This window comes from Cyprinus carpio, chromosome A16 (genome assembly GCF_018340385.1).
Source record: "Cyprinus carpio isolate SPL01 chromosome A16, ASM1834038v1, whole genome shotgun sequence".
Taxonomy (NCBI): domain Eukaryota; kingdom Metazoa; phylum Chordata; class Actinopteri; order Cypriniformes; family Cyprinidae; genus Cyprinus; species Cyprinus carpio.
The window spans coordinates 17022710-17050309 of NC_056587.1; the positions used below are offsets into that span (position 1 = coordinate 17022710).

The 27600-nt window shown below is 36.6% G+C and overlaps 2 protein-coding genes and 1 non-coding gene across 6 annotated transcripts; 2 read left to right on the forward strand and 1 right to left on the reverse strand.

Moving 5' to 3' along the window:
* Positions 1-2804: 2804 nt before the first annotated feature.
* LOC109105444 (protein DEK-like) lies at positions 2805-7606 on the forward strand. Of its 4 annotated transcripts, none has more exons than XM_042772989.1 (11): positions 2805-2916; positions 3468-3654; positions 3866-4074; positions 4190-4284; positions 4549-4669; positions 4805-5107; positions 5245-5367; positions 5745-5856; positions 5958-6103; positions 6467-6535; positions 6625-7606. In XM_042772989.1, exons 2-11 carry the CDS (start codon positions 3483-3485, stop codon positions 6634-6636), a joined length of 1362 nt encoding a protein of 453 aa, XP_042628923.1. In that variant the 5' UTR covers positions 2805-2916; positions 3468-3482; the 3' UTR covers positions 6637-7606. The 4 variants fall into 4 exon arrangements, with proteins under 4 accessions (XP_042628923.1, XP_042628922.1, XP_042628921.1 ...); XM_042772988.1 differs by lacking the exon at positions 2805-2916 and adding an exon at positions 2941-3141 and having other exon boundaries at positions 5248-5367; XM_042772987.1 differs by lacking the exon at positions 2805-2916 and adding an exon at positions 2942-3141.
* A 488-nt stretch (positions 7607-8094) lies between these two features.
* On the reverse strand, positions 8095-8166 carry trnae-cuc. Its single transcript has one exon. It is a non-coding gene; the product is annotated as a tRNA-Glu (tRNA).
* A 4692-nt stretch (positions 8167-12858) lies between these two features.
* On the forward strand, positions 12859-25763 carry LOC109081629 (SREBF chaperone). Its single transcript, XM_042772991.1, is given in 22 exon segments — positions 12859-13058; positions 14693-14809; positions 15300-15500; positions 15627-15835; positions 15948-16053; positions 16209-16381; positions 17636-17762; positions 18381-18493; positions 18704-18798; positions 18881-18979; positions 19134-19346; positions 19481-19845; positions 19953-20099; positions 21862-22063; positions 22149-22264; positions 22444-22945; positions 23030-23115; positions 23219-23301; positions 23607-23773; positions 24065-24145; positions 24437-24643; positions 24750-25763. Coding segments are annotated over 22 exon segments (3777 nt in total). The 5' UTR covers positions 12859-12936; the 3' UTR covers positions 24996-25763.
* The last annotated feature ends 1837 nt before the right edge of the window (positions 25764-27600 follow it).

Below are 27600 nucleotides of genomic sequence, written 5' to 3' on the forward strand. Positions count from 1 at the left end.
AGATCTGTGGTCAAAATAGCAAACTATCATTATATCACTATTGCTGAATGTGCACACATTTTCCGTACAACCAGAATATTAGCTTTTATCTATAACATGTTTTTTTTATTATTATTAATTATTTGGTCCGACTTCCTAAAGTTACAACATTTCTACACAAAATTGAATTGAAATGTAAAATAACTGATGATAACCACTTGCTGAATTGAACTTGCACTGTGATTGTGTGAAAAATATGAAAAGATGCATAATGTGCACCTGATGTAGTAAATCAATTTGGAAATGCTATTTCACTATTTCTCAGCGATATGAAGTAGCATGCTGCCCCCTGCTGTTGGTAAAAGTATTGCTACTTCAACCAACTAAAGAACTGGAAATATGCAGCTGAGAAAACTTCATTAAATAAAATATCTTTTATGAAACATACTTGAATTTAACTTTCGGGGCATTGCGTATTAACTTTTTTTGATGTTCTAAATTAAATATAAGCCTAAATTATAAAGTGGCCTAAAATATATTTGGACAATTAAGTTAATGAATGCCACATCTAATGGCATTGCTTTAGAAAAGACAAACAAAAATATCAAATTGCATCTAGACATGGAATAAAATTCACTTAAGTCAAATTTGGATATAATTTAAAAAAAATAATGATAGCACGAGCACACTTTCAGCAAAACACTTCACAAGAAGAATTTTGTTACAAATATACAATTGTTATGAAAACATAATAGGCTACTGTAATGAATACAAATGAATTCCGACTGGAAACTAAGTGTACCATGTGAATGAATTAAGGATACAGGCCACTATTTATTCACATTAGACCATGGTTTTGATGCCATCCACCCAAAGGGACAATTTACCGACCCTCTTGTTCCATATACTTAAAGATTGTTGTTCCTTGGAGAATGTTATTGACAGGCAACAGTCACTATAATCTATAATCACTTTAACCTTTTGTCCATACAAAGAAAGTGAATGTTGACAATAGTGAGACTGTAATTCTGAAATCCTAAAATATACATAGAAGAAATAAAGTCTTACTAATTCGAAACCAGTGTTGGGCTTGTTACTCCAAAAATGTAATTTATTACTCACTAGTTACTCCTTTCAAAAGTAATATTAACACTTTACTTATTACCAGTGTTGGGCAGTAGCTAGTTACTATAGTTACAGTAATAATATTACTTTTGCAATAACTAGTAGTGTAACTAATTCCTAATATGATTTCAGTAATAATATTATTTACCATTCATAAAACAGCTTACTTTGTTACTTTTGATGCCTCAACCCCTACTGATTTGAAATCCAACAATCAAATAATTCCGAGATTTGTTTTCAGAATTTTCAGAACTTGCACAGGCACATGAAGTCACCGCCGGTGCATCGGGAAAGCTAGAAATATGGAAATGCTTATACATTTCGGATGTTGGAAATATTGTCATTACACTGATTTTGTAGTTGTGGCATTACATTTCATGGCTTGCCAACCCACATCCCTCTGATCCCGATATAAATTATATTACTATAACTAAAAATCTTATGAACTTATGTGATTTCTTTTGATAAAATACATGAAATATAATCATATGGGTAACAGAGAAATTATAGCTACAATTATATGCTACACATGACAATTAATACAACACTTTTACTTAAAAGTCACTATCCATTACCACTGAGTGTTTGTAATGCCATGTAATGCATTAATTTAATAAAAATGACAGTGAAGATATTTATAATGTAAAAAAAGATTTCTATTTAAAATAAATGCTGTTCTTCTGAACTTTCTATTCATCAAGGAATCCTGTCACTGTATAATGGTAGTACAACTTTTTTCAACTGTGATGATAATCAGAAATGTTTCTTGTGAAGCAGATCAGAAGATCTGAAGGATCATGAGACACTGAAGAGAAGTTGAGATCTTCTTGTATTTGTTTTCTCATTTACAGTTTACCGAATGTAGGCTACTTTTAAACTTTTGTCCATACAATTTTGTTTAGTCCAAAATTTTACTTATTAAAGGAACACTTTCATGCTTGTGTGAGTGGTCTTAGATTCCTTTTCATTTTGTAAATAAAGCTTAAGCCTAACAGTATAAGAACAATCCCACCAGCATAGATGAAAAACTATGAGTCCACAAATACAAGTTTATTTCAGCTGCCAGACATAATTTAAAAGCATTGCAAGCTACAGCACAACGAACTGAAATCAAAGTAATTTATAAAACTAGCTTAAGTGTGCTGAATGTCTGCGATCATTCAGTCAGTGACGACTGCTCAAAACGTGCAGACTACTAAAATTATATTATAAACTGTGGCAAAATTATGAACAAATGTAGTTTAGGCATAGGTTTGTGCAACGCTGTAAATATATCTACTTTTTTTTTTTTTTTAAATATCCCATTAAACCTGCTGAGATACAAGGAGAGTGAACTGATATTCTCAGTTCAACCTGGTTCCACTCGTATGTCGTGGAATCTCATGAATATTCATATATGCTCCGCCCACTGAAACGAAAATCTTTATTATTATTATTATTATTATTATTATTATTATTATTAATTGAGTTCCAACATATAATATAAAGGTACTGAACAAATATAAACTACAACAAATAAATAAATAAGTATATATACAGTATAATATAAATAATAATACAAGTAAAAAATAAAAAAAAAAATAAAAAAAAAACTGAAAAAAGAACAGGTAGTAGATCATCATATAAATAAAAGTTTCTGAAACGCACCGCTGTGTGACGTCCTATACAGTCTATGGTGACGTCACATGGAACCTATGAATAGGTTTTTGTGTTCGCGTGGTCACGTGACAGCCCGCCCTCTCTTTTCAAACGCCATGTTTACTGCGCACCTCCATCGCGACCAATTGGCAGCAACAGCAACACTAACGTACAGTGAGTATATGTATTAAAGTATGAGCCCATGAGGTTTATTGCGGTTTTACAGTCTGTAACATTTTTTCTCAATGTTATTTTCACGTACACGGAGACAGGACTTACCACGATTTGTTGCAAAAGGAACTGTAATTGTGTTTTTGTGAGCAAGTAGGCGGGACGAATATGCTATTCTGCTGCGCTATCAGTCTCCCGCCGCCTAAAAGCTTTGAGTCGCCAGCTTATGTATGAGTAAACGTTTATTTTCTCTCACGTCTGATTGTGTAATTTACGTTTACCACCGTTTTCACATAGTTTACCTCACCTTGATCGTACTTTCCTAGTCTGTTAGCACGCAGAAGGTTTGTATCTGGGGTTTATACAACTGAGACACAAACACGCGCCAAATTCGTTCTGCAGCAAGAGCGCACTATTGATAATGTGATTAAAAGGCGATGAATGGAGCTGTTGTGTATGGGACTTATATTAGTAATAACACGTCTACTAATAGTATTCTGTTGAATTCGACGATTATAGCACCGCGACGTGTCTTTTTAATCCATTTAATTTAGGGTGCAACTGAGATCATGAGTGAAAAAATGGAAGCTGTCGAGAAAGAGGATGTTCCTTTGGATGAAAATTCAATAAAAGAAGAAAAGGAGGAGAAGAGGAAGAAAAAGAAGAGGAGTCCATCGGATGATACAGAGCAGGATAAATCAGAAAGCCCTAAACCTAAAAGCAGGTCTAAACCCAAATTGTGTAAGTTAATTCACATCCGCATTTGATGGCAAAGCTTTTATTTCAAGAAATATTGTTTTTGATTAGAAGGATCATTAAACTTACAGTATCATTACTTTGTATTGAGTTTTTGTGTATTTTTTTTCAGGTCATATATTAAATCATACCCGATTTCCCGCTCAAAAGTTACAGTTTTTGTCTTTCTGTAATGTTCTTTTAATTGTCTTTGCAGTCGAACCTGAAATTCTCGAAGGAAAACGGGAGAAAAAAATAATCCAGAGACTTGATTTGATGAGTAAACCGAAGGAAAAGCCAAAGATTGAGAGCACAGGAAGCGGCGCCAAACTGGGAGACATTGCACGGATTAATCACTCCATCGGAAAACTTAAAGCGCCTCTGCTCAAACCTCTGCATAAGATTGTATACGATCGCCCGGGAACTGTAAGGTTTAGTTTCAGAACTCATTTAACACAGTAATGGCCAAAAGCATATGTTACTGCAGATTATTGTTAGATTACAGATTGTAACTGAATAATGCTGCTTGATGTTCTTACAGGCATCAACACTGCGTAAAAATCTTCGGCTGTTTAATGGATTTCCTTTTGGGGAGGACAGTGACCTTTACAGCAAAAAAATGGAGAAGGTGAAAAGGTAGTCCATTTAACTGGTTTGATGTTTTTTTTTCTTTCTTTAATATATTTACACATCAGTGGTAAATAAAGGGATGAAGGGACAATTTATGTGTGCTCTGATAGGTATTATTGACAGTGACATTGACAGACCAATTTTTGTCCTGTGGTTTATTCCATGTCAACTCCACAAGAGGTCCCCGGATAATTATTTATCAAGTCAAATCTTTTTCTAGTTGTCATTGGTTTAAAGTGGGTGTGATAATTAAGTTTTTCTGTCTGGCAGGCTTCACAAGGAACAACTCAGAACCATTTGTCAGACTCTTGATCTGGAGAGGTCCGGAACGCAAATTATTCTTTCAGAGAGGATCATGAAATTTCTTACGTGTCCAACCAACTCAGGAAAGGTGAGTTTTCTTTTTTTTTTTTGGTCTGAATAATAACAATGCAACTTATTATGTCACTTTACACCCAATGTAATACTGGATATTTTGGGTAAAATGTCTCATGAGTTTGTCTTTTGCTGTGTTTACTGTCTGCAGCCTGTCCTAAAGAAGAAAAAGAAGACGACCAAAGATGCCAAAAGAGAAAAGTCTTCATCTAAAAGTAAAAAGACACAGAAAAAAGTAGAAAGCGGGAAGTCCAAACCCATTGTCACTGATTCCAGTAGTGATGATGATGATGACGACGATGACGACGAGGGTAAAGAGAACAGTAAGGACACTGTGAAGTCTGCAACAGCAAATCAAGAAAATAAAGACAGTGAAGATAAATTTTCTGATAAAGAGGAAGAGGAAGATGATGATGATGATGATGCTCCTGAAGAGGACAGCAAGGAGGAAGAAGTGAGTGAAAAGTTTTTTGTTCTAAATGCGACAAAGATTTTAAAATACATTCTCCACATTTATCGTTTTACATTTCAGGCAATATATTGACAGTCTTACTATTTGTAAATTGCTTGTATTTTGTGTCCGCAAATCAGCAGAAATCTCCTCCTCAGAAGAAATCTTCAACCACAAAGTCTACAAAGAAATCTGAAAAGTCAGAACAGACTGCATCAGATGAATGTGACCAAGACGTTCATGAAAACAAGAATGCAAAACAGGTTAGACAAAAACACTTATTAGTAATAAGTAATAATTTAGAAAATTTGACGCATAATTCAAATAAATTCAAGCTATTTGAGCTTGTTGTTTTGGTCTGCTGATTAAGTCAAGCATTAATGAACAATTAGTTAATTTAAAGCTGAACTGGACAATGAAAACTGCTATATCTGTGCAAAGAGTTTTGAATTGAAATAGCAAGATTTCATTTATGACACCATAAGAACAAGTACAACTTTTGTAGCACTTTTGATTTATAGATCTGCAGATGCCCCAGAAATGTGTTCAGTTTTTCCATCTGATTTTCTTAACTGCTGTTGTGACCGTGCACTTCTATGAAACTACATTTAACTGACCATTCAATTCACAAATTTCCTAGACAAAAAAGAAACCTGCAACAAAGAGGAAAGCTCCAGCAAAGCCTGTCCCAAAAACCAAGAAGGCTGACAGCAGCAGCAACCGAAGGAAAAAGCAAGCAAGCAAGAGCAAGGGTAATAATGCAGCAAATGCTTCAAGATGCAAGACCAGAAATTAAAATCTAAAAATTGTCCTTTTTTTGGTCTGAGTTTGAAATGCTGTATTTTTCTTCCAGATGAAAGTGAAAGCTCTGATGATGATCAGCCATTGATCAAGATGGTTAAAAAACCACCAACTGAAGAACAGTTGAAGGAGGCAATCAAGGATCTCTTGAAAAATGCCAATTTAGAGGAAGTTACAATGAAGCAGATTACCCGACAAGTATGTTATTTCAAAGCATTTATCGGGACAAAATGGCTTTTTGAGGGGTTACAGTGGCTTTTTCGATACTTTGAATGTGTGAATGTCATTGCATTAACATAATATCAAACTGAATGGTGTCCTTAAACTAATGAGGTGTTTCACTTTAGATGCATATTCGCTTTTCTGATCCATTTTGCAATTGTATGTAACCAACTGAAGTCCAGTGATTTTTAATGCATGAAATCAGTTCCTCTTGAGTTGATGCAGGAGTCCTAGCACAGGTGTAGTTCATTACAATAGATATAGATATGTTCCACTAATGTTTGACATCCTGAAAAGTTTCCAGATACTTATTATTTATGAACTTCCTCTTCACTGTAGGTTTATGACAAGTATCCTGACTTTGATCTGAGCAGCAGAAAGGAATTCATCCGGGAGACAGTTAAAGGTGTAAGTACCTCCAAAATACTAAACCAGTGTTTTAGAATTGATTTTGTCAGTTTGTAGCTTTTATAATGGGTGATTTTCTTGTTTTTCAGTTGATATCCTGAAGGGAAGAAAATGCCTTATTTAAAAGGACAGCGAGGATGAAGATCGTGTAGAAAACTCGGTTTTCATTACACTGTTCATTATTGTGTAGTTTTTATTTTAATTTTATATAAGGTTTCTCAACTCTCCAGCAAATTCTGCTTTTTTGTATTTTAAAAAAGTATTTTCTAAAGTTAAAATGTTTTCATTTGACAGTGAATGACGTGGGTGGTTTTGGTTGTTGAAAAATGCCACATTTTTAAAGTGACCCTTTTTGTCCTTATTTTTAATGGCACATAGCCATACACAGTCACTATATTGCATTTTGACAGTCATATTTGAATGTCTTGGCTGTGTCAGTAAGCCCACAAGTTGTCATGGCCTGCAGCTGCATTACCGTTGACATGTTGTTGCCATGATACTGTATGCAATATTTAGGAAGATTTCATTGTTTGATTGGTCTCACCTGTTATTAGTGCTGAGTTTCATTTCTTAGGTCCTAAATGCTGAGTGCAAAAAAAACTTATTTAGAAATTAATTGTTTGGTTTGTTATTGTATTTCAACATAAAATATTTGGCAGTGTCAGCTTCCATTTCAGTGTTCTGCTTAACAAAGGAATTTGGGATTTTAATTTTAATTTCTAATGTGTAAAGAGCAAAAAACATTTTTAATCTTTGTTTTGCTCTCATTTCTATAAGATTTTTTGTAAATATACTTTATATGTGCATTTTCTTTCTTATATTTTTAATGCAAGTCATAAGGAACAAACATATCTCTTAATTTGAGATGTTACTCATACCTGCAGGTCAGTGTTAGATTGGTTCTCTGATAAGACCTGGGTTGACCTCTGTTGTATACACTGACCTCAGTAACCAGTATATCAGTTATCATCAGTCATATTGCTCAATTATAATGCATCACAAAAACTTAAAAACAAAATAGAAACAAAGATGTGTGTTTATTTTGAAATAAATTGATTTTTCATAGAAAAATGTTTCTTAAGACTAAGGTTCAATTGCCACTTGATGGTGTTGTTCTTCAAAGTTTTTGTTAGAGTTTAAACTGTTTTAATGGGATCTGTGGGGCAGTTCTAAACCTTTTTGAATAGAAACCCAGCATTTGTCAAACAGATGCAAAGCCTATTTTCCAAAATTCCTCTAATATTTTGCCTATAATTACAACAAAGTTGATTGTTTTAAATATTTTTTCTTTTATAAACAAAATTTTGGAAACAAAAATAAAATATTTGGGGGGGGGTGAAAAAACGTGTTATTAATATTTTAATAATATGTTAATTTGAATAATTATAAGTCACCTTCTGCCCCATTAGATGTTTGCCGAGGCCCCCAAGTGGATCTCGGCTTTCTAGCTTTAAAACAGGCATTTTCCAAACAGATTTCTGTAAGTAACAGGTAGACTTCAAGTTTATACGTTTATAAAACAATCATGTTTAAAAATATGCCGTCATAAAAAGATTTTGTTCCCTGACCGGGAATCGAACCCGGGCCGCGGCGGTGAGAGCGCCGAATCCTAACCACTAGACCACCAGGGACTGTTAAAACGCGTAGCGAAAAATGTCGCTCTAGAAGATATTACACTCAACTGTGTACTGCAACAAAAAAAGCGTACTATCCTCTCTTTAAAGGATAAATTGTACTAAAGTAATCAACCAATAAATTGAACTAAAGTAATCAACCAATGTCCCACACATCAGTGCTTCTAAAGGACTACTGTGTTTAAATTCACCTGCAAGCAAATAATTACAACTGCGAATTTTCCTTACATTATAATACATGGGGTTCATATAATGCAAACAAATCACTATCCTTTAACAAACCAGATAATTCAATTTAAGAAGAAATTATCTTCTTCACGCCATATTCTGCTTCGTTTCTCCTTGTGGCCAGTAGAGTTCGCAGTATTATGCGTTTTAGAGCTTTAACATTTCCTGTTATGGCCCATAGAGGTCGTAGTTTGACGCTGCAGATTTATTCCGCTGGAGGTTGAAGTTGAGGGGTCATGTTGGAGAGTGGCTTACAGTAGCTGACATAATGCAGGCAGAACAGTAGAGACTTACATCCACCAGACTGCTGGAGCTCAACAGGAGCCGATTCACCGTTAAAACAAGCCCCCAGAGAGGAAAGGTAGAACCTGTCTTTAGGGTAAGCAATGATTTGAGAGCTTTTATTTTGGTTTGTGTGCATATGTATTACTGAATTAGTTCATTTTAGAAGCACGGCAGGCCCATAGTACGTTACTCTGTATTTCTGTTAGCTGGTCCAGTAACATGTAGCCAAAGCGCTTCCTAGATAGATGTATAATTTATAGCTTGCCGCAGTACTGATGAAACATGCTAACGTTAAGTTACCTGTCAGATTGTGCTACCGAAAATGTTTTTGCATTGTTTTAAGGGTAAGTTTAGGGTAAGGGTAGGTGTGGACTAGTAGGTTTAGGATAGGTATGGACATTAAAAAAAGCCTCAAACCAAACGAATAAGATGCTGGTAGCACAGTCTGATAGGTAGCTTTTTTTCGCTATCGATTTGTGCTAAGTTAAATTTACTTTACCTAACTTATCTTTTTAACAGAAGTTAGCACACTCTGAGTGGGTAGCACACATCGTCAGAACACCGCCACAAATGCGTAGTTTTAGGCTGATGTGTTTTATTTATATGTCAAGTTAATCCAAATAAAACTGACAGGTGCTTTACACATGAACTGTTGCTAATGCTTAAGCGTTAGCCGCTCGGCTAAAGTTAATGTCATGGAAACGTGCATCAGTTTCATCTCCTTGCACTACACAAAGATAATAATATCTAATGGATTTTAAAAAGCATGGAATGCAGGACAGTGCAGACAACAGAGTTAATGCAGAACTGTATTCATATGTAGTTCAGTGACTGTTCGCTTTAGCTCTTTTGGACTGATTTCAGCTCAGCTAATTTATAGTTTAATTGAAACGTGGAATTGCATCAGACTGAGCACCGCGCGTTGTACTATTACAATATAGTACGTAACCTTAGTTTTCTCAATACCCTAAAAGTACCAAGGTATTATGAGAAGTAACATAAGTTATATTGTTTTTAAAAAATGGTGTTACCTTCTCAAACATCACTATACCGTGGTACTACCACAGTATTGTTTTATATGTCTATTAAATAAACCTTTCTGGCTTATATGCAGGTTTTGTTGTGTTAGTTAATTATTTTGAGTTTTTTAATAATTTACTCTGGTATTGATTTCGAAAGATATTTTTGGGGGAAGTTAATAAGAGCAGGTTGATATCCCCGACTGTTTAGTAGATTTAAAGTCAGATAATTTACAGTGGAGCAGAGACTGTAGAAGTTTGACTGTCTTAAGTTTAAAGCCACCTAGATCTCAGTCTTTTTTAATACATGAGGTGGTCTTGATGTTTTCATTTAATGTCAGAGTTGTAGTTTTTATATGCCTTCATTTTGGAAACCGATATTAAAGTGGTGTATTTTCAGTGCTCTATATGAATAAAAGCATTGCTGGGAGAAAATATGACATGCGCTGTTAATATTGAACTTTTTGTAATTGTTTTGATGGTTCTGTCCAAAGCAGCAACTTTGTGTTTCACTCTAAAGTTGTATCCCAGCATGCATGATAGTTACCAGGTTCTTGTGTCACCAAATTGTCAAACAGGGTGGCTTTGCACAAACCGGTCTGTCTGTCTGTCAGCCGCACGTGTTTATCAGCCTGCACCTGCACGTTCCCTCACTAATTTAAAGTCATTACCTTTTTCCATGCAGTTTTTCCAGGATTTTTAGACTGGTGTCTCTGGACTCTGTTCTTTTGAAAATCTTCCAGATTCAGCAATAGAGAGAGAAAAGTAGTGAGAAAGAGAGAGACTGTGTCAAACTGAGTCTTAAAAGTGGAATAATTGACCCCAAATTGCAAATTCTTTCATCATTAATTTATTCACTCTCTCTCATCATGTCTTTCAAATGTGCACGACTCTCATTTTAACGGTGAATAAACAGGTCTGTGTTGTTTGATCTTTTCCATACAATTAAATGCTGTAAAAATTGGGCTTTCGAGCTTCAGGAAGGATGCACATAAATAATAAAAGTATCATATAAGTGTTTCTTATGACTACTGTTCTATAAGTCTTATAAAAGTTTGTTATTCATTAGTTGACCACAAAATCTAAATAAGCATTTTTATTTTGTTACAAATTATTGTTGTTGTTATTTTTATACAATTACTGACAATTTTATTTTTATTTTTAATTCTATTCTTATTGTTACTGCTTTTATTGTGTCTATTGATGCTTTGGCAATATTGTATATATATGTGTATGTATGTATATATATATATATATATATATATATATATATATATATATATATATATATATATATATATATATATATATTATATATATATATATATATATATATATATATATATATATATATATTGATCATTTTAAAAATGTGTTTATTAAATGAATTAAAATTGCATAAAAAGGGTGACCAGCACAAACTTGAACATTTCTCCTTTTGTGTTCTACCGAAGAAAGCTTTTTGAATGATATGAGGGTGAGTATATGACAGATTTTTCATTTTTAAATAAACTATTCATTTAAGGCATTTGAAGGTTCAGTTTGATCCTTTTGGTGAAATTTCTACAACTCATCTCAGCATATCTCTTGAAATATCTGCCAATAGTAGCTTGCATTGCTGGTTTGAAAGGAGAGTGGCACTTGGATCTTATAAAAACTTAACATCGCATTGATATCATCATGTTAAAGTTGTTGACCTTTGCTTTGATTAAAATCAGTTATTTTTTGGCACATCATAGTTCTTTCTCAGTCTGTTTTTTTTTTTTTCTTGCATCATGTGTTTTATGAAACTTGAGTATTTCATGTGTAGCACTCTGTGAGGCTGTATGTGTCATCTTGTTTATATAATATTTATAGAAATGCATGAGTTTGTGATCTGCGGTGTAGTCACAGGGGCACCCGATGACAAAAAAAGAGCTCTTTGTAAACCATAGAGCGCCAGTATAAACCTTGAACCCTCTGGTTTCAGAGTTTGAAAGTCCAGAAACTACCTCTGGGCAAAAGGTTAATTCTGACAGATATGTTTTCTAAAGAATGATCTGCTAGCTTTTGGCAGAGATGTGTTTAAGGGGTTTGTTTGGTTGGTAATGCATTACAGTAAGGTTAACATTATTTACTGCATTTGGGTATTATAAACTAACCATGAACAAGACTCTTTTAGTATTTTGTTAATCTAGGTGGGGTTTTAATGTCTACACTACTATTCAAAAATTTTGGAGTTGGTAAGATTTTTAAAAGAAGTCTCTTATGTTCACCAAGGCTGCATTTATTTGACTAAAAATATTATAGAAACACTATTATTGTGAATTATTATTATTGCTATGTAAAAGAACTGTTTTCTATTTTAATGTATTTTTAAATGTAATTTATTCCTGTGATTGCTTGGAAGTTGACTTTTCAGCAGCCATTACTCCAGCCTCCAGTGTCACATGTTCCTTCAGCAATCATTCTTATATGCTAATTTAGTTCCATTTGTATATTTCTTTAATATTAGTAATATTTTTGTAGAAACAGTGACATATTTTTCAAGATTCTTTGATGAATATTAAAAAGTTCAAAAGAAAGGCATTTATTAAAATGGAAATCTTTTTAAATTTTTTTTTGAATGTCTTTAATTTTAAATGATCAGTTGAATGCATCCTTGCTGAATACAAATTTTAATATTGTTTTTGGTAGCGTGCATATAACACATTTATGTTGTATTCATTCAAGTTAGTTTTTTACCAATTTTTTTTTTTTACCAAGTACCAATGATCAATAATGTATTTATACGTTAACATTAACATAATTAATAAATGCTATAAAATGTTGTATATGGTAATTAATTTATTAACTCATTTTAATAAATTGAATCTTGTTAAGTGCTTCTGGTTGGTTTTATGTATCATCTGCTGGCTCATGTCATGTCAGAATCATAATACATAAGTTTTATGTTGGCATGTGAATGTTTTTGTACCGTTGGTGATGAATAGCAATAAAGCTTGCCATAATCTACTATGTTTATATATAAGCATAAAGATAATGCTTTTAATATGCACAATGTGCTCTAAAGTGCTAAAAATGCTTTTGGGTTTTATCGGTAAGAGGAAAAAACACATCTTTCACATCACAATGAATGAGATCCAAGAGTAGTTATGTACATGCTTGTTTGCGCAGATCCCTGGATGCCCGCGGGTGCCCTCGCCCTGGCCGCACACGCAGACTCGATGGCCATCAGCTGACCCCTCCCCCCAGGATGACGGTGAGAGAGCGGCTTCGGCAGAACATCTCGGCCGCCTTCTACCGGCACGGCCTGCTATGCGCCTCCTACCCAGTTCCCATCATTCTCTTCACATCTGCCAGCATCCTGACCTGCTGGTGAGTCTGCAGTCATAATGTTTGATTCAAACAGGAAGTAATGGGATTGGAGCGAGATTTAAACTAATCAGGGACACAATGGCCACTAGGCCACAGCTCTGATGGCTTCTGTCAAAGTTGAAGTACTTTATGTACTTCTGTGGGTTAGGAAAAGCAGCTTATCCGTACAAATCTGTAAGTGGGGTGTTTTCGGGTGTGAGAGAGGGCAACAGGGGAAGGAAGCTGGCTTGTGGTCAGTTGTTTTGCACAGTTTGATTCGAAAGCAAGATTGTGCCAGGAGGACTGTGTGTAGCACAAGCACAAAAGTGGAGCACTGAACGCTTTTCTCATGCCTTTTCTTTTAGCCTCCGTCAGCAAAATGTGAATTAAATCTCTGACGCTTCAAAAAAGGGGCAAAATCCATGTGGAAAAGAGTGAGTGTGTGAACATTTCTCTCAGAGAACAGCCCAGTGTCTACAGCTGCCTGGAGGAACAGAAGTAGGCTTTGTGAAGGTGGCAGCTACTTGCCACTACGGACATCTGAGTTCTTTCTCAGCTAGAGAAGAGAAGGTACTGGGCAGTTTCACAGAATAGCTTGACTCCGCCTCGAGACAGATAATAAAAGAACATACTGAATTGAACACAAATTAAGCACACAAAACCACACAAAATTATATTGATTTCTCCCTCAGTTTTTATATACATTAATGCATTTACAATGAACGTCTTCTATGGGGCAAGGCATACAGTGCTGCAGTGATGTATTTTTGAAGAAGTTAACATTACCCTGGTTCTAAAATGTTCTAAAATGCTAACTCGTTTCTGGGTTTTGGCCTACAAAATTTACTAAATTCCTTACATGCTTGCAGGTGTTTTCATATAATAATTGCTTTTTATATTCTCATTCTCATAATTTTAAATTCTCATTTCAGAGAAAGTGTGTGCTCATCGATTAGGGTTAGTTTAAGAAAATTAAGTAAAACAATAGGCAAAAAATGTATCCATTTAAGACCCTTACCTGAAAGGAATATTTAGTAGTTATCCTTTATAAAACGGTTCTTCAGTAAAACTTATTTAAGCCATTAAAGAAGGATGAGCCATGTTAAGGAAAGCACACTCAGAGATTCCAGGTGTAGTGTATTTTAAACACCAGCCTTCTGTTTTTCTTGATGTCAGCAGTGTCATGTGTTTTAAACCTTATTCCCAGCAGTCTGTGCTCCTTTCTTTAACACTGCTGTTGTAGGTGGGGGATATTCAGGGCTTTTCAAGCACTTTAAAGGGGAGGGACAGATGTTCCTTTTGTGAGAAGTAGGAGCTGGTTTGATCATCCATCTGGAGAGTTTACCAGTCCTTCAGTGTTTGTACTGCAGGCAGTATTGTGGGTCTTGAGCAATCATTTTTTTTTTAGTTCACTCTTGCTGCACCTGTGACTGACTGTTTGAATGCTATAAAATTGTCAGTAAAAATACAAAAACACCACTTTGCATACTTATCGCCCTTTTCATTCAAATATGTTGTTTTATGGATCTTGTATGGGCTCTTCATCATGAGAAGGCCATTCCTTCATTTGGAGGTACCGTGTCTGTGAGGAATGCAGTTCTTTGAAAAAAAAATTGATTTGTTGTTCCATGCTTTAACCATGCTTTCTTTTACAGTTACCCTCTGCTGAAGCTGCCTCTGCCAGGAACAGGGCCTGTCGAGTTCACCACTGGAGTACGAGACTACTCGACCCCATCCAATGAATAAAAGAGAAAAAAAAATAACCTCAAAAATCTGATAAAAATAAAAACTATAGAACAATATACAACTATATACAAATATTTTGAAAGAAATTAATATTTTTATTTTATTTTTATTTTGAAAGAAATTAATATTATTATGCATAGAATATCCAAAGAATCCTGAAAACAATGTATCATTGTTTTCACAAAAATATTAAGCAGCACAATTGTTTTTGACATTAATAATAATAGTAAATATTACTTGAGCACCAAATCAGAATGATTCCTGAAGGATCATGTGACACTGCAGTTAAAAATGCTAAAAATAGTTTTACTTTATTATTATTTAAATAAATACAGCCTTGGTAAACATAAAAAAATAAATCTTACCAACCCTAAATGTTTGAATGGTAGTTTATGTTATAACAATTTTGAAATATGTAGCCTTTTTGGGGAATTATTGGATTCTCATCCAATAATTATCATCATGAAAATAGCTTGGTCAAGCACCACTGAAAATATAAAAGTTTAGTTTCTTTTGAAGACCTGACACTATTCATCTAAAAATGCTGCTTTTCTTGCAGTATCGGGGTCCTCCGGTGGCCTACATCCAGCAGGTCTTGGTCAAGGCAGCGGTCTCACCATGGGACAACAGTCTGGTTCCTGTGGACGTGTTCCGCTCTCCCCTTGGGCGTGTTTTCAGTGTTCTGGAGGAGATCAGAAACCACGTTTACACAGACAGGTCTAAGATTCCCACCCTGATTTATTAGCTTATGTGGATTGATTTCAAACTGTTTATGTTCACGCTTGTACCACACATTTCTTAACCTCATTCTTTCCATTTTTCCTCACGTCTCTCTTTTCTTAGAAGTTTGGAGACGCTGTGTTTGCAGGTGACGGACCTGTTGCCAGGGTTGCGGCGCATGCAGGCGGTCCTTCCAGAGCACGGCTGCCTGCTGGTATCCCCTGGCAACTATTGGCAGAATCGGCGTGACCTGTTTGATGCAGATCCAGACCTCCTGAAGACAGTCCACCAACATGAACCCAAAGGCCTTCATACTTCAGCCACTCTGAAAGGCAGGAATCTGCATAAATACAATTTAATCTATGCTCATATTAAAAGTTACCCATGCTTTGTTTAGGAACCTGTGCACTCACTCACCCCATTTTTACTCTGTGTGATTTTTAGATTTACTTTTTGGTGTCCCGGGGAAGCAGACGGGTGTAAACCTGTACAGCAAGAAGAGGGTGGTGACATACACCATCACAATTGCACTAAGCTCCTATGATGCAAGGTCAGATTTTGTAATATTTGGAATTAATTGTGGACAGGCGTTGCATTTTCTAGATATTGTAAAAATCTAGTTTTGGTTTTAATATTGTTTGTAGCGAACCAGTCATAGTTTACAAAAATGTTTAATATCTCCTCTGTGTGTGTGATTTTGGACAGATTTGTAGCCAGTCTCCGAGCACGTCTGAAACAGCTTCATCCTTCAGCGAACTGCACTCTGCGGGAAGACCACATGGTGCACGTCCATTTCAAAGAGGAGATTGGCATCGCTGAGCTCATCCCTCTAGTCACCACCTACATCATCCTTTTTGCTTATATCTACTTCTCCACCCGTAAGTGTCATCTCTACACATTTTCTGTGTCATTCATTTTCTTGTTCCTGGTCAGTACAATTTTTGTTTTAAGGAATTAATCATTTTATTTAGCAAGGATGCTGTAAATTGATCATTAAAATGAGAGTAAAGACATTTGTAATGTTAAAAATGATTTCTATTTCAAATCAGTGTTGGTCCTTTCGACTTTCATTAAAGAATACTGGAAAAAAATGTATCATGAATTCCAGAAACATATAAATCAGCACAACAGTTTCAACATTAATTATAAGAAGAAGAAATGTTTTTGTTATTATAAATATTACTGTTTTTTTTTTTTAATCAAACAAATGCATCTATGGTAAACATGAGACATCTTGCAAAAAAAGCAAAAATAAAAATTAAGAAATATTACCAATCACCAAACTTTTGAACTGTAGTGCACAAGCATTTTTTTCTTGGTTTTGTGTTACAGACCTCCTGGTTGTGGAATATGTGTTGTTACATTCTGACCTTGGAGTTAGAACAGAGTGTCATTCTATGTCTGTGATTTTGAAACAATAGGTGATGTTCTCTTAACATATTTGTAGAAGATTCCATAAATATTTTATTTAAAGGGCCACATATTCTCAGAAGTATCTGATGTGCATTTAGTTTCTATAACCTTCATGGTGAATATATTTGCACAGATCAACAAAGAGCTATCAACAGTGCTTATATTCTTATGTTGGATGATTATATGCACACATCTCTGTTTATGCCTCGAAAAAAAATTTGGTTTTGTGTGATGTATTGAAAATTGCTGTAAATGCTGTAGTGAATTATGCTAATGTAATATTATTGAGCCTTTGATTTGTGTCCATTACTCTTATTATATTCATGGGAATGGCACAGTCAAAATGATTGCAGATATAGTGCTTGCCAGAAATGGGAATATTCATAGTGTTTTCATTGTTCTTTCTCTATTTATCATTCCATAGATTTCTTAAATTATTAGGAAGTAACATTACAGAGTGTTGAACCTGGACATTTTTCCTCTGAGAAAAGCAGTAAATTGGCAGCAGAAAGCTTTCAGATTAACAAAGCTGTTTGGTTTCTGACTGAGCTTTCGCAAAAGGTCGTTTCAGTCTGGTCTGGTGATTATCCTCAGAACAGCACGTTCAGCATCAAGAATTCACATATTCACATATTTTGTATGGCTGTTCAAGAGCTCAGTGACGTTGAAAATGCTCTTGACAAAAATAATTCTGGTAATTCCCGCCTCTCACTTCACAGGAAAGATTGACATGGTGAAATCCAAATGGGGCTTGGCGCTGGCTGCTGTGGTGACGGTTCTCAGCTCTCTGCTCATGTCTGTGGGACTCTGCACCTTGTTTGGCCTGACACCCACGCTGAACGGAGGGTAGGAGCTCAGCCAAAACACACCTTCATTCATGCCACTAGAATGATTCTATGCATCAGTATCACAGGGCTTCTATAGACTTAATCCCTCAGGAATTAAAATGTCACTGTTTGATATCTGAGCAGGTTGATGTATAACCAGACGTCAATAATAATGATAGCAGTTTAGGGGAATTATATTGCCAGTAAGTTTTTGAGTGGGCAGGGATAGTCGTCCTCCAGCCTGTAAGGTTGCATGTATGGACTTACAGTCACAGTGGTATGAGCTCAAGCTGTCCAAACAAATTTGATGTTGTTCACTAGGACACTAGGCTGCAGGCAATACATCCACATTATCTAGGCCACATGTGTACTCCATGTTTATCCAAGATACAACAGGGCTGCGGAAGGTCAAGTATTCAGCTAATGACAGAACACTAGAGTAAATTTTTCTGTTTTCTGATTTTATCATAAATAATGATCTATCTCCTCTCGTTCCTCACATTCATTTTTTTTTTTGTTCTTTTTTTTAACAGTGGCATATATTATTTTCACATCAGACATTATTTAAAAAAAAATTCTGGTTAGTTTTTGATTGATTTTCAATATGTTATTTGTTTTGCCTTCTGCTGTTCTGCAGGGAAATCTTCCCTTACCTTGTGGTGGTAATTGGTTTGGAAAATGTCCTTGTCCTCACCAAGTCTGTTGTGTCAACGCCTGTCGACCTTGAAGTCAAGCTGCGTATTGCTCAAGGTCAGAGATGATGCAATCATCTGCACTGTTAAAATATGTGCACTCAATTTTCCTGTCCCATTCAGTACTAAGCACTTAGTGCTTAGAAACCTCTTGTGCATTTTGAAATTTTTTAAAAGTATGGGATGTGAACATTAGACCAAATTAAATGTCACCTACTCTGGCAAAGGTCTGTATTTTCATTTTTTTTATTTTTTTGTTCTGTCTTAGGTCTAAGCAATGAGAGCTGGTCCATCATGAAGAATATGGCCACTGAACTGTGCATAATCCTCATTGGATACTTTACATTTGTACCAGCAATTCAGGTGATGCTCTTGCAAATAACTCGGATATATGATCTGCTTTTGGTGGTAGTTGTACACTTCCCCCTTTTTCTTATGTGTGTAGGAGTTCTGTCTGTTTGCTGTGGTCGGTCTGGTCTCCGACTTCTTCCTGCAGATGTTTTTCTTCACCACTGTGCTGTCTATTGACATCCGCCGCATGGAGGTGAGAACCACCCACCTAGAGAACATGCTAGAATTTTTTTTTACAGTTCCATTAAAAAAATACATGAATCATCATTGCTTCATTTGAGTATCTGGAATGTTCTTTTTTTTTTATTGTATCGCCTTCCTCAATTCTCACGTCTCTAAATAAACAGTTGGCAGATCTGAACAGGCGTCTCCCGGCTGAAGCGGGTATGCCGCCACCTAAACCCGGCCCTTTACGTCCACGAGAGACGCCTCCGCCACCCCGCCCTTCTCCCCACACCATCACCCTGCAGGCTCCTGCGTTCCGGAACCTCCGCCTGCCCAAGAGGCTCAGGGTGGTGTACTTCCTAGCCCGCACTCGCCTGGCACAGAGAATCATCATGGTAAAAATTACGCCCTTCAAAGTTTCATTGCGACATTTTGAGCTGAAAGCTAGTGCCAATCACAATTGTAATATTAAAGAAAGCATAAAAGAATGTTTTATTTTATCTGAATGTGTTGTCCATTTATTTAATAGGTTGGCACTGTGATCTGGATTGGGATCTTGGTCTACACGGACCCTGCTGGTCTGAGGACTTTCCTTGCTGCCCAGGTGTCAGAGCAGAGCCCTCTTGGGGAGGCGGGGCTTCCTCCTCACCTGGGTGTTGCTCCAGTGTTTCCTGGTGGAGACCCAACCAGCACACTGAGCGTGCTTCCTGCCCCTGAACCCACTCCTCTACCCGAAAACCAATCCCAGGGTCACCGAGCAGCCCACCCAGAAGTTGCCCCTGTGTCCAGCCCCCAGATCACTTGGGGCCCTGAGGATGAGGAGCTATGGAGGCGGCTGTCTTTCCGCCACTGGCCCTCACTCTTCAGCTATTATAATATCACTCTTGCAAAGAGGTGGGCTAACCTCTCATTTCTTGATTGATGATATGGTTTTGACCCTTTCTTAACATCTTATTTTGTCTTTTGTGTAACATACATAAGCCCCTGTCTGTTGCCCTCAGGTACATCAGCATTCTTCCAGTCATCCCCGTCACGCTCCATCTAAGCCCACAAGAGGCCATAGACACACGCCATCCCCAGGATACACACCACGCTCCTCCTCCCAGCATCAAGACCTCCGATCTGCAGACAGACCTCACACTCTACAAGTCAGTGTCACACGTTTGGGTGTTCTACCTGCTTTTATAAATGTCACTTATGCAGTCACTAATTCAGTTTGAATTATTATAATAAATTAACCATAGCTTGGACAACAGTGCACTAGATGTTTAAGAAATGAAGCCACAAAGACACATTCCTGCTTTCCTATTGTTTTTGTTTATTTAGTTTTATTTATTTATTATTTATTTCATTTAATAAAAACCAAAAATACAGTAAAAACATTAATTTTGAAATATATATTAAATTACTAAACTGTTACTTTAATATAATTAAATGTAATTTATTGTTGTGTTGGTAAAGCTGGATTTTCTTCAGTGTCACATGATTCTTCAGAAATAATTCTGATATGCTGGTTTGGTCCTCACATAACATTTCTTACTGTCAGTTGGAAACAATTGAGCTGCTTAATATTTTTGTGGAAACTATGATAGGATGAATAGAACATTCAAATGATCAGCATTTATTTGAAATAGAATTTTTGTACTTTACTGTAACTTTTGATCATTTAAATGCATCCTTGCTGAGTAAAAGTATTAATGTCTTGTAAGTATTAATTATATTGACCCCAAATTTTTAAATGATTTATTTCTTTATGAAGTTGCTATAGGATTGAAGCATGACATAAATGTTTAGCATACTATACATTATGGTATAGCGTTGTTTTACATTTTTTATTATTCATATTGCCTTAAAATTTTCAGTGGGCAAATATATTGCCCATTAAGAAAATGTAAACTAATTCCCTTTTTTATTGTGTAATTCTAGTTATAACTTAACTTACAGCAAGAATTGTAAGTGACACCTCAGAAACAAATTCTACCAGCCTTGTCGTGTTACAGGAAAAAAAAAAAAAACCTCTGTCATAAAACACCTATGCTATTTGGGTGTTCACCACAGGGTGGTTAGAATAAGAATGGAATTTTTTTGTTCTTTTGTTCACCATGTTGTATTTATAGATCAGACAGTAGTCAATCATTGGTAATCTAGTTGCTCAATGACTTTTCTCAGAACACGTGTATTACAGCTTTCCTTTTTGGTCTTTCTGTGAACAAATGTCAAGGATTTAAACCTCATGGTCAAAATATTCTTTTAAAGAAACAAACACTTGCATTCTTCATTTATACATGGAAAAACTGTCACTGATTAACTACGTATCTCATACTAGTACACACTGGAGATCCAAATATCTTGATTGCAGAGACAAACAATAGTCTCTCTCATTTACAATTAAACACACTCAGATTGTGGTGTTCAGGGTCATTGTTCCAAGGCCCCATTCTTATCTATGAGGCCATTATGGTTGTTAGATACACATCAGTTGGATGTAGGTCAGTTTGCTCTACCTAATTCTTCCTTTGGCCCCATGCCTGCGTTTCTTGTTTTCTGTGCTGTATTTACCCTGTGAGGACAGATCAAGAGTGTGTGCACATGCTCAGATGTTGTTCAACTTTCTGGATCCTTACCTTTGAGTTCCCATTCCTGGAGGTGGGTGGACTGGAATTTCAAGAGAGACTTGTTTTGCTGGGGCTCATGCTCGTATGCCAACTTTGAAATTGATTGATTGACCCATTCATTAAAGATGAAGTGTGTAGTGTCTGTGTCAGTAGGGCACTACACAGATATGGAAAAAAAATAAGGAGTGTTTAATGTCAGGTTTCTCAAACACTCCCCCATCTGGCATTGTTTAGACTAATGTCTTTTTTATTATTTTATTTGACATAATTTATTGTAATATGTGTGTTTGTTCAGGGTGGCAGCTCTTGGACTTTTCGCCGGTGTGGTGTTAGTTCTCTTACTCTTCTGTCTGTATCGTGTGCTCTGCCCTCGGAACTATGGGCAGAATGGGGTGCCCCATGGTCGCCGTCGCCGTGGAGACCTGCCCTGCGACGAGTACGGCTACTCGCCACCAATCAGTGAAATTTCCCCTCTGCTGCTGAGAGGCCACAGCATGGTGAGAATCGGAATTGTCATGCACTGACATGTTTCCATAAATGCACTCTGAGATATATAAAATTACATTTGGCATCTCTTCCCAGGACATTGAGTGTCTGGCCAGTGATGGCATGCTGCTGGCCAGTTGTTGTCTGGTGGGACACATCCGTGTGTGGGACGCACAGACAGGAGACTGTCTTACTGTCATACCCAACAACGGGTAAGGAAATGAATAAACTCAATTAAACAGACCTGCACCCACTCTACGGCCCCTAATAAATTTAATATGTAAAATATATGTATACGCTGTTGTATATTTAAAATACAGTATATATTCTCATCATTTTTTAAAATGAGTACTCATTATTTGTATTTTAACTTATGTGTATCCACTCTTAGTCTGCGCAGGAGCAGCAGCAGTGGTTGTTGGGAGCACCGTGATGGCTGGGATCACATAAGTGCTTGTGAGGCCGAGAGCCTCTTGGGGGCAGACTTTCGGGAACCAGGAGGAGGAGCTGTAGGAGGACAAGATGTAGATATCTTCCCAATAAGGAGGCGGACCACCCCTGCACGCCCTGCCCTGTTTGGGGACCAGCCGGACCTCACCCCTCTCATCGACACCAACTTTGGGTTGTCGCCCCCATCTCAGGCTTTAAGCAGCTCTGGCTTTGATTTCGGGGGATTGGTGGAGAAAGCGTACCAGGAGCATGAGCCCTCGCCAACACTTGCCTTCCCTCCTTCTCCTCCAGCTTCACAACAAAGGCGACGTAGCCTCGGGGACCAGCCTGTGTTACCCCCAGAGCTCCCCCCACAGAATAATGGCGACTGGGACAGTTCAGTGTGGGCCATGGAGCTGAGGGGGAACCTCATTGCTACGGGCCGCAGCAGTGGCAAACTGGAGGTGAGAGACAGAGAGGGCTTTTATAAGGATAACATATTGATCTATCAGTGTGATTAATATGATGTCCTTATTTTCTTGCTTCAGCTGTGGGATGCAGTAGAGGGATCATTACGGTGCAGCAATGAAGATGGAGTATCTGGAATCACTGCCTTGGCTTTTCTCAATAACAGGTGCATTTCATAACAACGTGAAGCTCATATATAAGCCACACTCATTTCACGCCCAACCACCGGACTTATGTTTTCCTGCTAATGGGGATATTTTCAATTGCAGAATTGTGGCTGCTCGTTTAAATGGTTCACTGGATTTCTTCACAGTGGAGATCACCAAGCCTCTTGGGTTGCTGCAGTATCGTGGTGAGTCATGTCAAAATAATCAAAAAATGTCATTCAAATAAATTAAGTCAGGAAAGTGAAAATTTTCTTTTTTGTGAATATACATTTTTATTTATTTATTTCAGCTAGAATTTTTGTCTATATTTTCTATAAAATGATTTTTAAAAATACTGATCAAGTAATCAAAACCTTCAGGAAAAGTCATGGAAATTCTTTGGATCAGAAATCATGGAAACCTTAAATACAGGAAGATAAACACTGACAGTGAAAGTGGAGGACTAAAATATAGAGGCGTTTTAAGCATTTTTCCTGATTTTGTGTGTTAGGACCTCCAGGCCGAGGCAGTCTGCCCCCCTCCCCCTGTTACAGCAGCGAGGATGTGATCAGCTGTCAGCTGACACGCTCAGTGCAGTGTGCTCACCAGAAGCCCATCACTGTGCTCAAAGCTGCCGCTGGCAGAGTGGTCACCGGCAGCCAGGACCATACAGTCAGGGTAAGGGCCATGACACACACACACACATCAAGCATGTAGAAATCTTCAGAATTCATTAGAATGTTTTTAAAATTGCTAAAATATCTTAAATAGGGCAGATAATGCAACAGTTTGGTTATTGAAGGCATTACTGGATATAAAAAATTTAATGCTAATATAAGGTTGTTGTGTGGAACTGTGTGAGTTCAGATTCTGGAAATCTGCAGAGCTTCCTGTGGGCACAGGTTTTGTGCAAACCTACAGTTAACTCATGCTTTAATTGGGTGTTTTTTAACTATTTTTCTTTTATAGGTGTATCGTTTGGAAGACTCTTGTTGCCTCTTCACCCTGCAGGGCCACTCAGGTGGTATAACTGCCATATACATAGACCAGGTCAGAATCACATCACTAGATCACACATAGACACCTGCAATTTTGCCATTCATGTTTCTGATTTACAGTATTTGTGAATTAACTGAACACATGGTAGACAGATAGATGGATGAATGGTTAGATGGACGGATGGATGGATGGATAGGTAGACATAAAGATAGATAGATGGTTTGTTGGATAGATGAATAGATGGATGGAGATTGTCTCTACAAATAATTACATTTACTTTGGCAAATAAAAAAAGTGTTGATAAATTGTCCCATCACAATTTTTTTTTGTGTTATGTTGTAGACCATGGTTCTAGCCAGTGGGGGCCAAGACGGCACCATCTGCGTGTGGGATGTCCTAACAGGCAGCCGAGTTAGCCATGTGTATGGTCACCGTGGTGATGTCACCTCACTGGTTTGCACAACTTCCTGTATCATTAGCAGTGGGTTGGATGACCTCATTTGCATTTGGGACCGTAGCACAGGCATAAAGCTGTACTCCATACAACAGGTGTGTAATTATGAGAATTAGGACTGCAGGATTTCATCAACAAATCAGCATATTGTGATTTGTTATTAATGAAATAATATTTCTTATGTCTTTCTCTCCGTTTCAGGAGGTGGGCTGTGGGGCCAGTCTAGGGGTGATCTCTGAAAGCCTGCTGGTGACGGGAGGACAAGGTTGCGTGTCATTTTGGGACCTGAACTATGGGGACCTGCTACAGACGGTGTACCTGGGCCAGAGCAGTGAAGGTCAGAGCGTCAGGCAGCTCCTGGTTCTGGACAATGCCGCCATAGTCTGTGACTTTGGTAGCGAGCTCAGCCTAGTCTATGTGCCCTCTGTTCTGGAGAAGCTGGACTGAACACACACACAAACACCAGCGCAACAGATTTAGGGAATTTTCAGAGCGGCCGGCACAAAAGCACTTGCCCTTTAACCTGTATCACTGCAAGTTCATTGCAGACATGAATGACATTTCTCGTGTCCTCTCGTGTACCACCCTACACTTAGTGTGGAGGGAGTGGCCACTTTTTACCACATCCGAACAGGATGTAAATGCAAAACCTGATTGTCTGGTGTTAAGAAGGCCTCTGACGCTCCATTGGAGTATTGGTAGAGCACCATACAGAACATTGTGTGTGTGAATCAGGACAGAAATACATGAGGCTAGTACAATAGCTGCTGACAGTGAGAGGTGGCTCACTTGGCCTGCCTTAAGATGTCTGTTTGTGTGTATGTGAGTGGAAACAAACTCATGGTGAGAATGCCAGGCTGCCCAGTCCAGAAACTCTCAACTGTGTTATAGCTAGAGGTGAGAGAGTTCACAATAATAGGTTTGCAGAAGGAGAGGAGAAACAAGAGGTGGTTGAGGGGGAAAAAAAGGCATAGATATTTCCTGCTGAAAGGAGTTTGTTTTTTTTTGTGTGCAACTTATCTTTGAGTGTTTGAATCTTCAAAAGTGTTCAGGTTATGCTGCACCCCATAATCAAAAGAATTCTTTTAGGTTTGATTAAAGACTCTACAGCAAAGTTTGAACATCTTAGCAACTGCATAGAAATTCTTTTGCAATCTTGCATAAAGACAGTAAACCTATTTTAGGTCCATTCACATATATTATATATATATATATATATATAATATATATATATATATATATATATATATATATATATATATATAATATTATATATATATTATATATATATATATTATGACAATTAAACAGCCCTGTCCTTTTTAAATACATAAGATAATATTTTTTACATTACAAATTATATATATGTATATAATTTGTAATGTAAAAAAACACTATATTCAATATATTTTTTTACTTTAATCCTTTTTTTTAAGGTACAACTTATTATTATGATAGTATTTGTTATACTGAATTTGTTTTATTTAGAAAATGGAAAACAATTTTTTTATTACTCACAAGCAATCACAGCAATGCCTTTTTTAACGGTTATATATTTATGTTTTTTTCCTTTCATATATTTATATTTTCAATCTAGAGAATTTGGGAGGGGGTGCCTAATTGTCACAAAAATAATGTTGCAATGCAAATAATGTTTATGATCTTTAAAGTAGACCTCAGTTTATGTAATTTCTTATTTTCTTTTGATTTTGGGGTGAATTATGAACTGGATGCTGTGTTTCTGTGAGTGGTTGAGTTTGTAAGATGCATACTGTACACGTCTGAATCTCTGGGGTAAGGGGGGATCTCTTTTTAATATTGAAATCAATTATTTATTAGTGAAATTTCTAACAATTTGTGCGAAACTTGGCATATAGATAAGTTAAAGTGGAGATGTGGTCATAAATTTTAATATGCAAGAAAACCTTTGACTAACTTACACTGTAATAATATGATCATCTTAAGTCAGTTACTGACACACGTCAGGCAGCAAGATGGGTAGATAGAGAAAAGAGAAATAGAGACATTCTCATTCCAGTCCTGCCTTAAACACATAAAAAAAATAAGTTCCTTGGCACATGCTATGATGTCATATCAGTTTCTTGGACTGAAATTTTGAATGGATATTTAATATGGTTCATTTCTACAGCACCTGTATGTCAGGTGCATTTTTAGCTAAGCTGAAAGTAATATCACCCAAAGTCATTATTAATGCATCTAAATGCAGCAGATGATGAAATCCTTTGATGGAGTTCGATGCCTCTCTGTGCTGAAAAGTGATGGACAGGGCTGCTTTTTATTACTAGATTGTGTATATTTTCTTATTTTCCTGTATTAAAATGTGTTTTTGTTGTAGAGTCATGAGGAGTTTACAGGTTTCACTGAGATTGTTGACCATTAGTTGTTACTGTATATTTGGACCCTGTTTGTAAATGTGTGTATGATTAAAACATTAGTATATCCAATCCAGCCCTGCAGAAGCCACACTAATGTGTGCATTGGTTTGACCTGTTTCATATAGCCATATCAGTCAACCAATTTTGTGGTTATCTTTCAGCACAAATGCACACATTTGTGAGAACTGAAATTGAAATGTTAAAATGCACTGAGAGACTTCTTTAGTTTCATTAGACAGTAGCAGAGATTTAAATATGCTTAGTTTACAACATTTTCTACACATAGGTTTGTATGAATGTGCATTCCAGTGACAATTTTTTTTAATTTTGATTTATGTCTGGGTAAGAAAACATACCAAAAGTGTCCCCATTTTCAATGCAAATGAGTCTTAGGTGGTTTTTGCTGCACTTTAAATCGTATCAATTTGAAAAATGATGCTTTAAACTTTGAGTTTGCTTTCATTAGGGCTCGAGCACTGCAGTGCGAGGACCCTTTTTGAATTGCTCTGTTTCTTATCACAGATTTTTGTTTTAGTAATTCCCCCTATTCAGTAAATTTTTGCAAAAACATAACTATAATCCCCAAAACAAGTTTTTTGGTTGTGGAAAATGTTTTTCCATCAGTTATTAGCCATGTTTTATGAATGTAAATATTA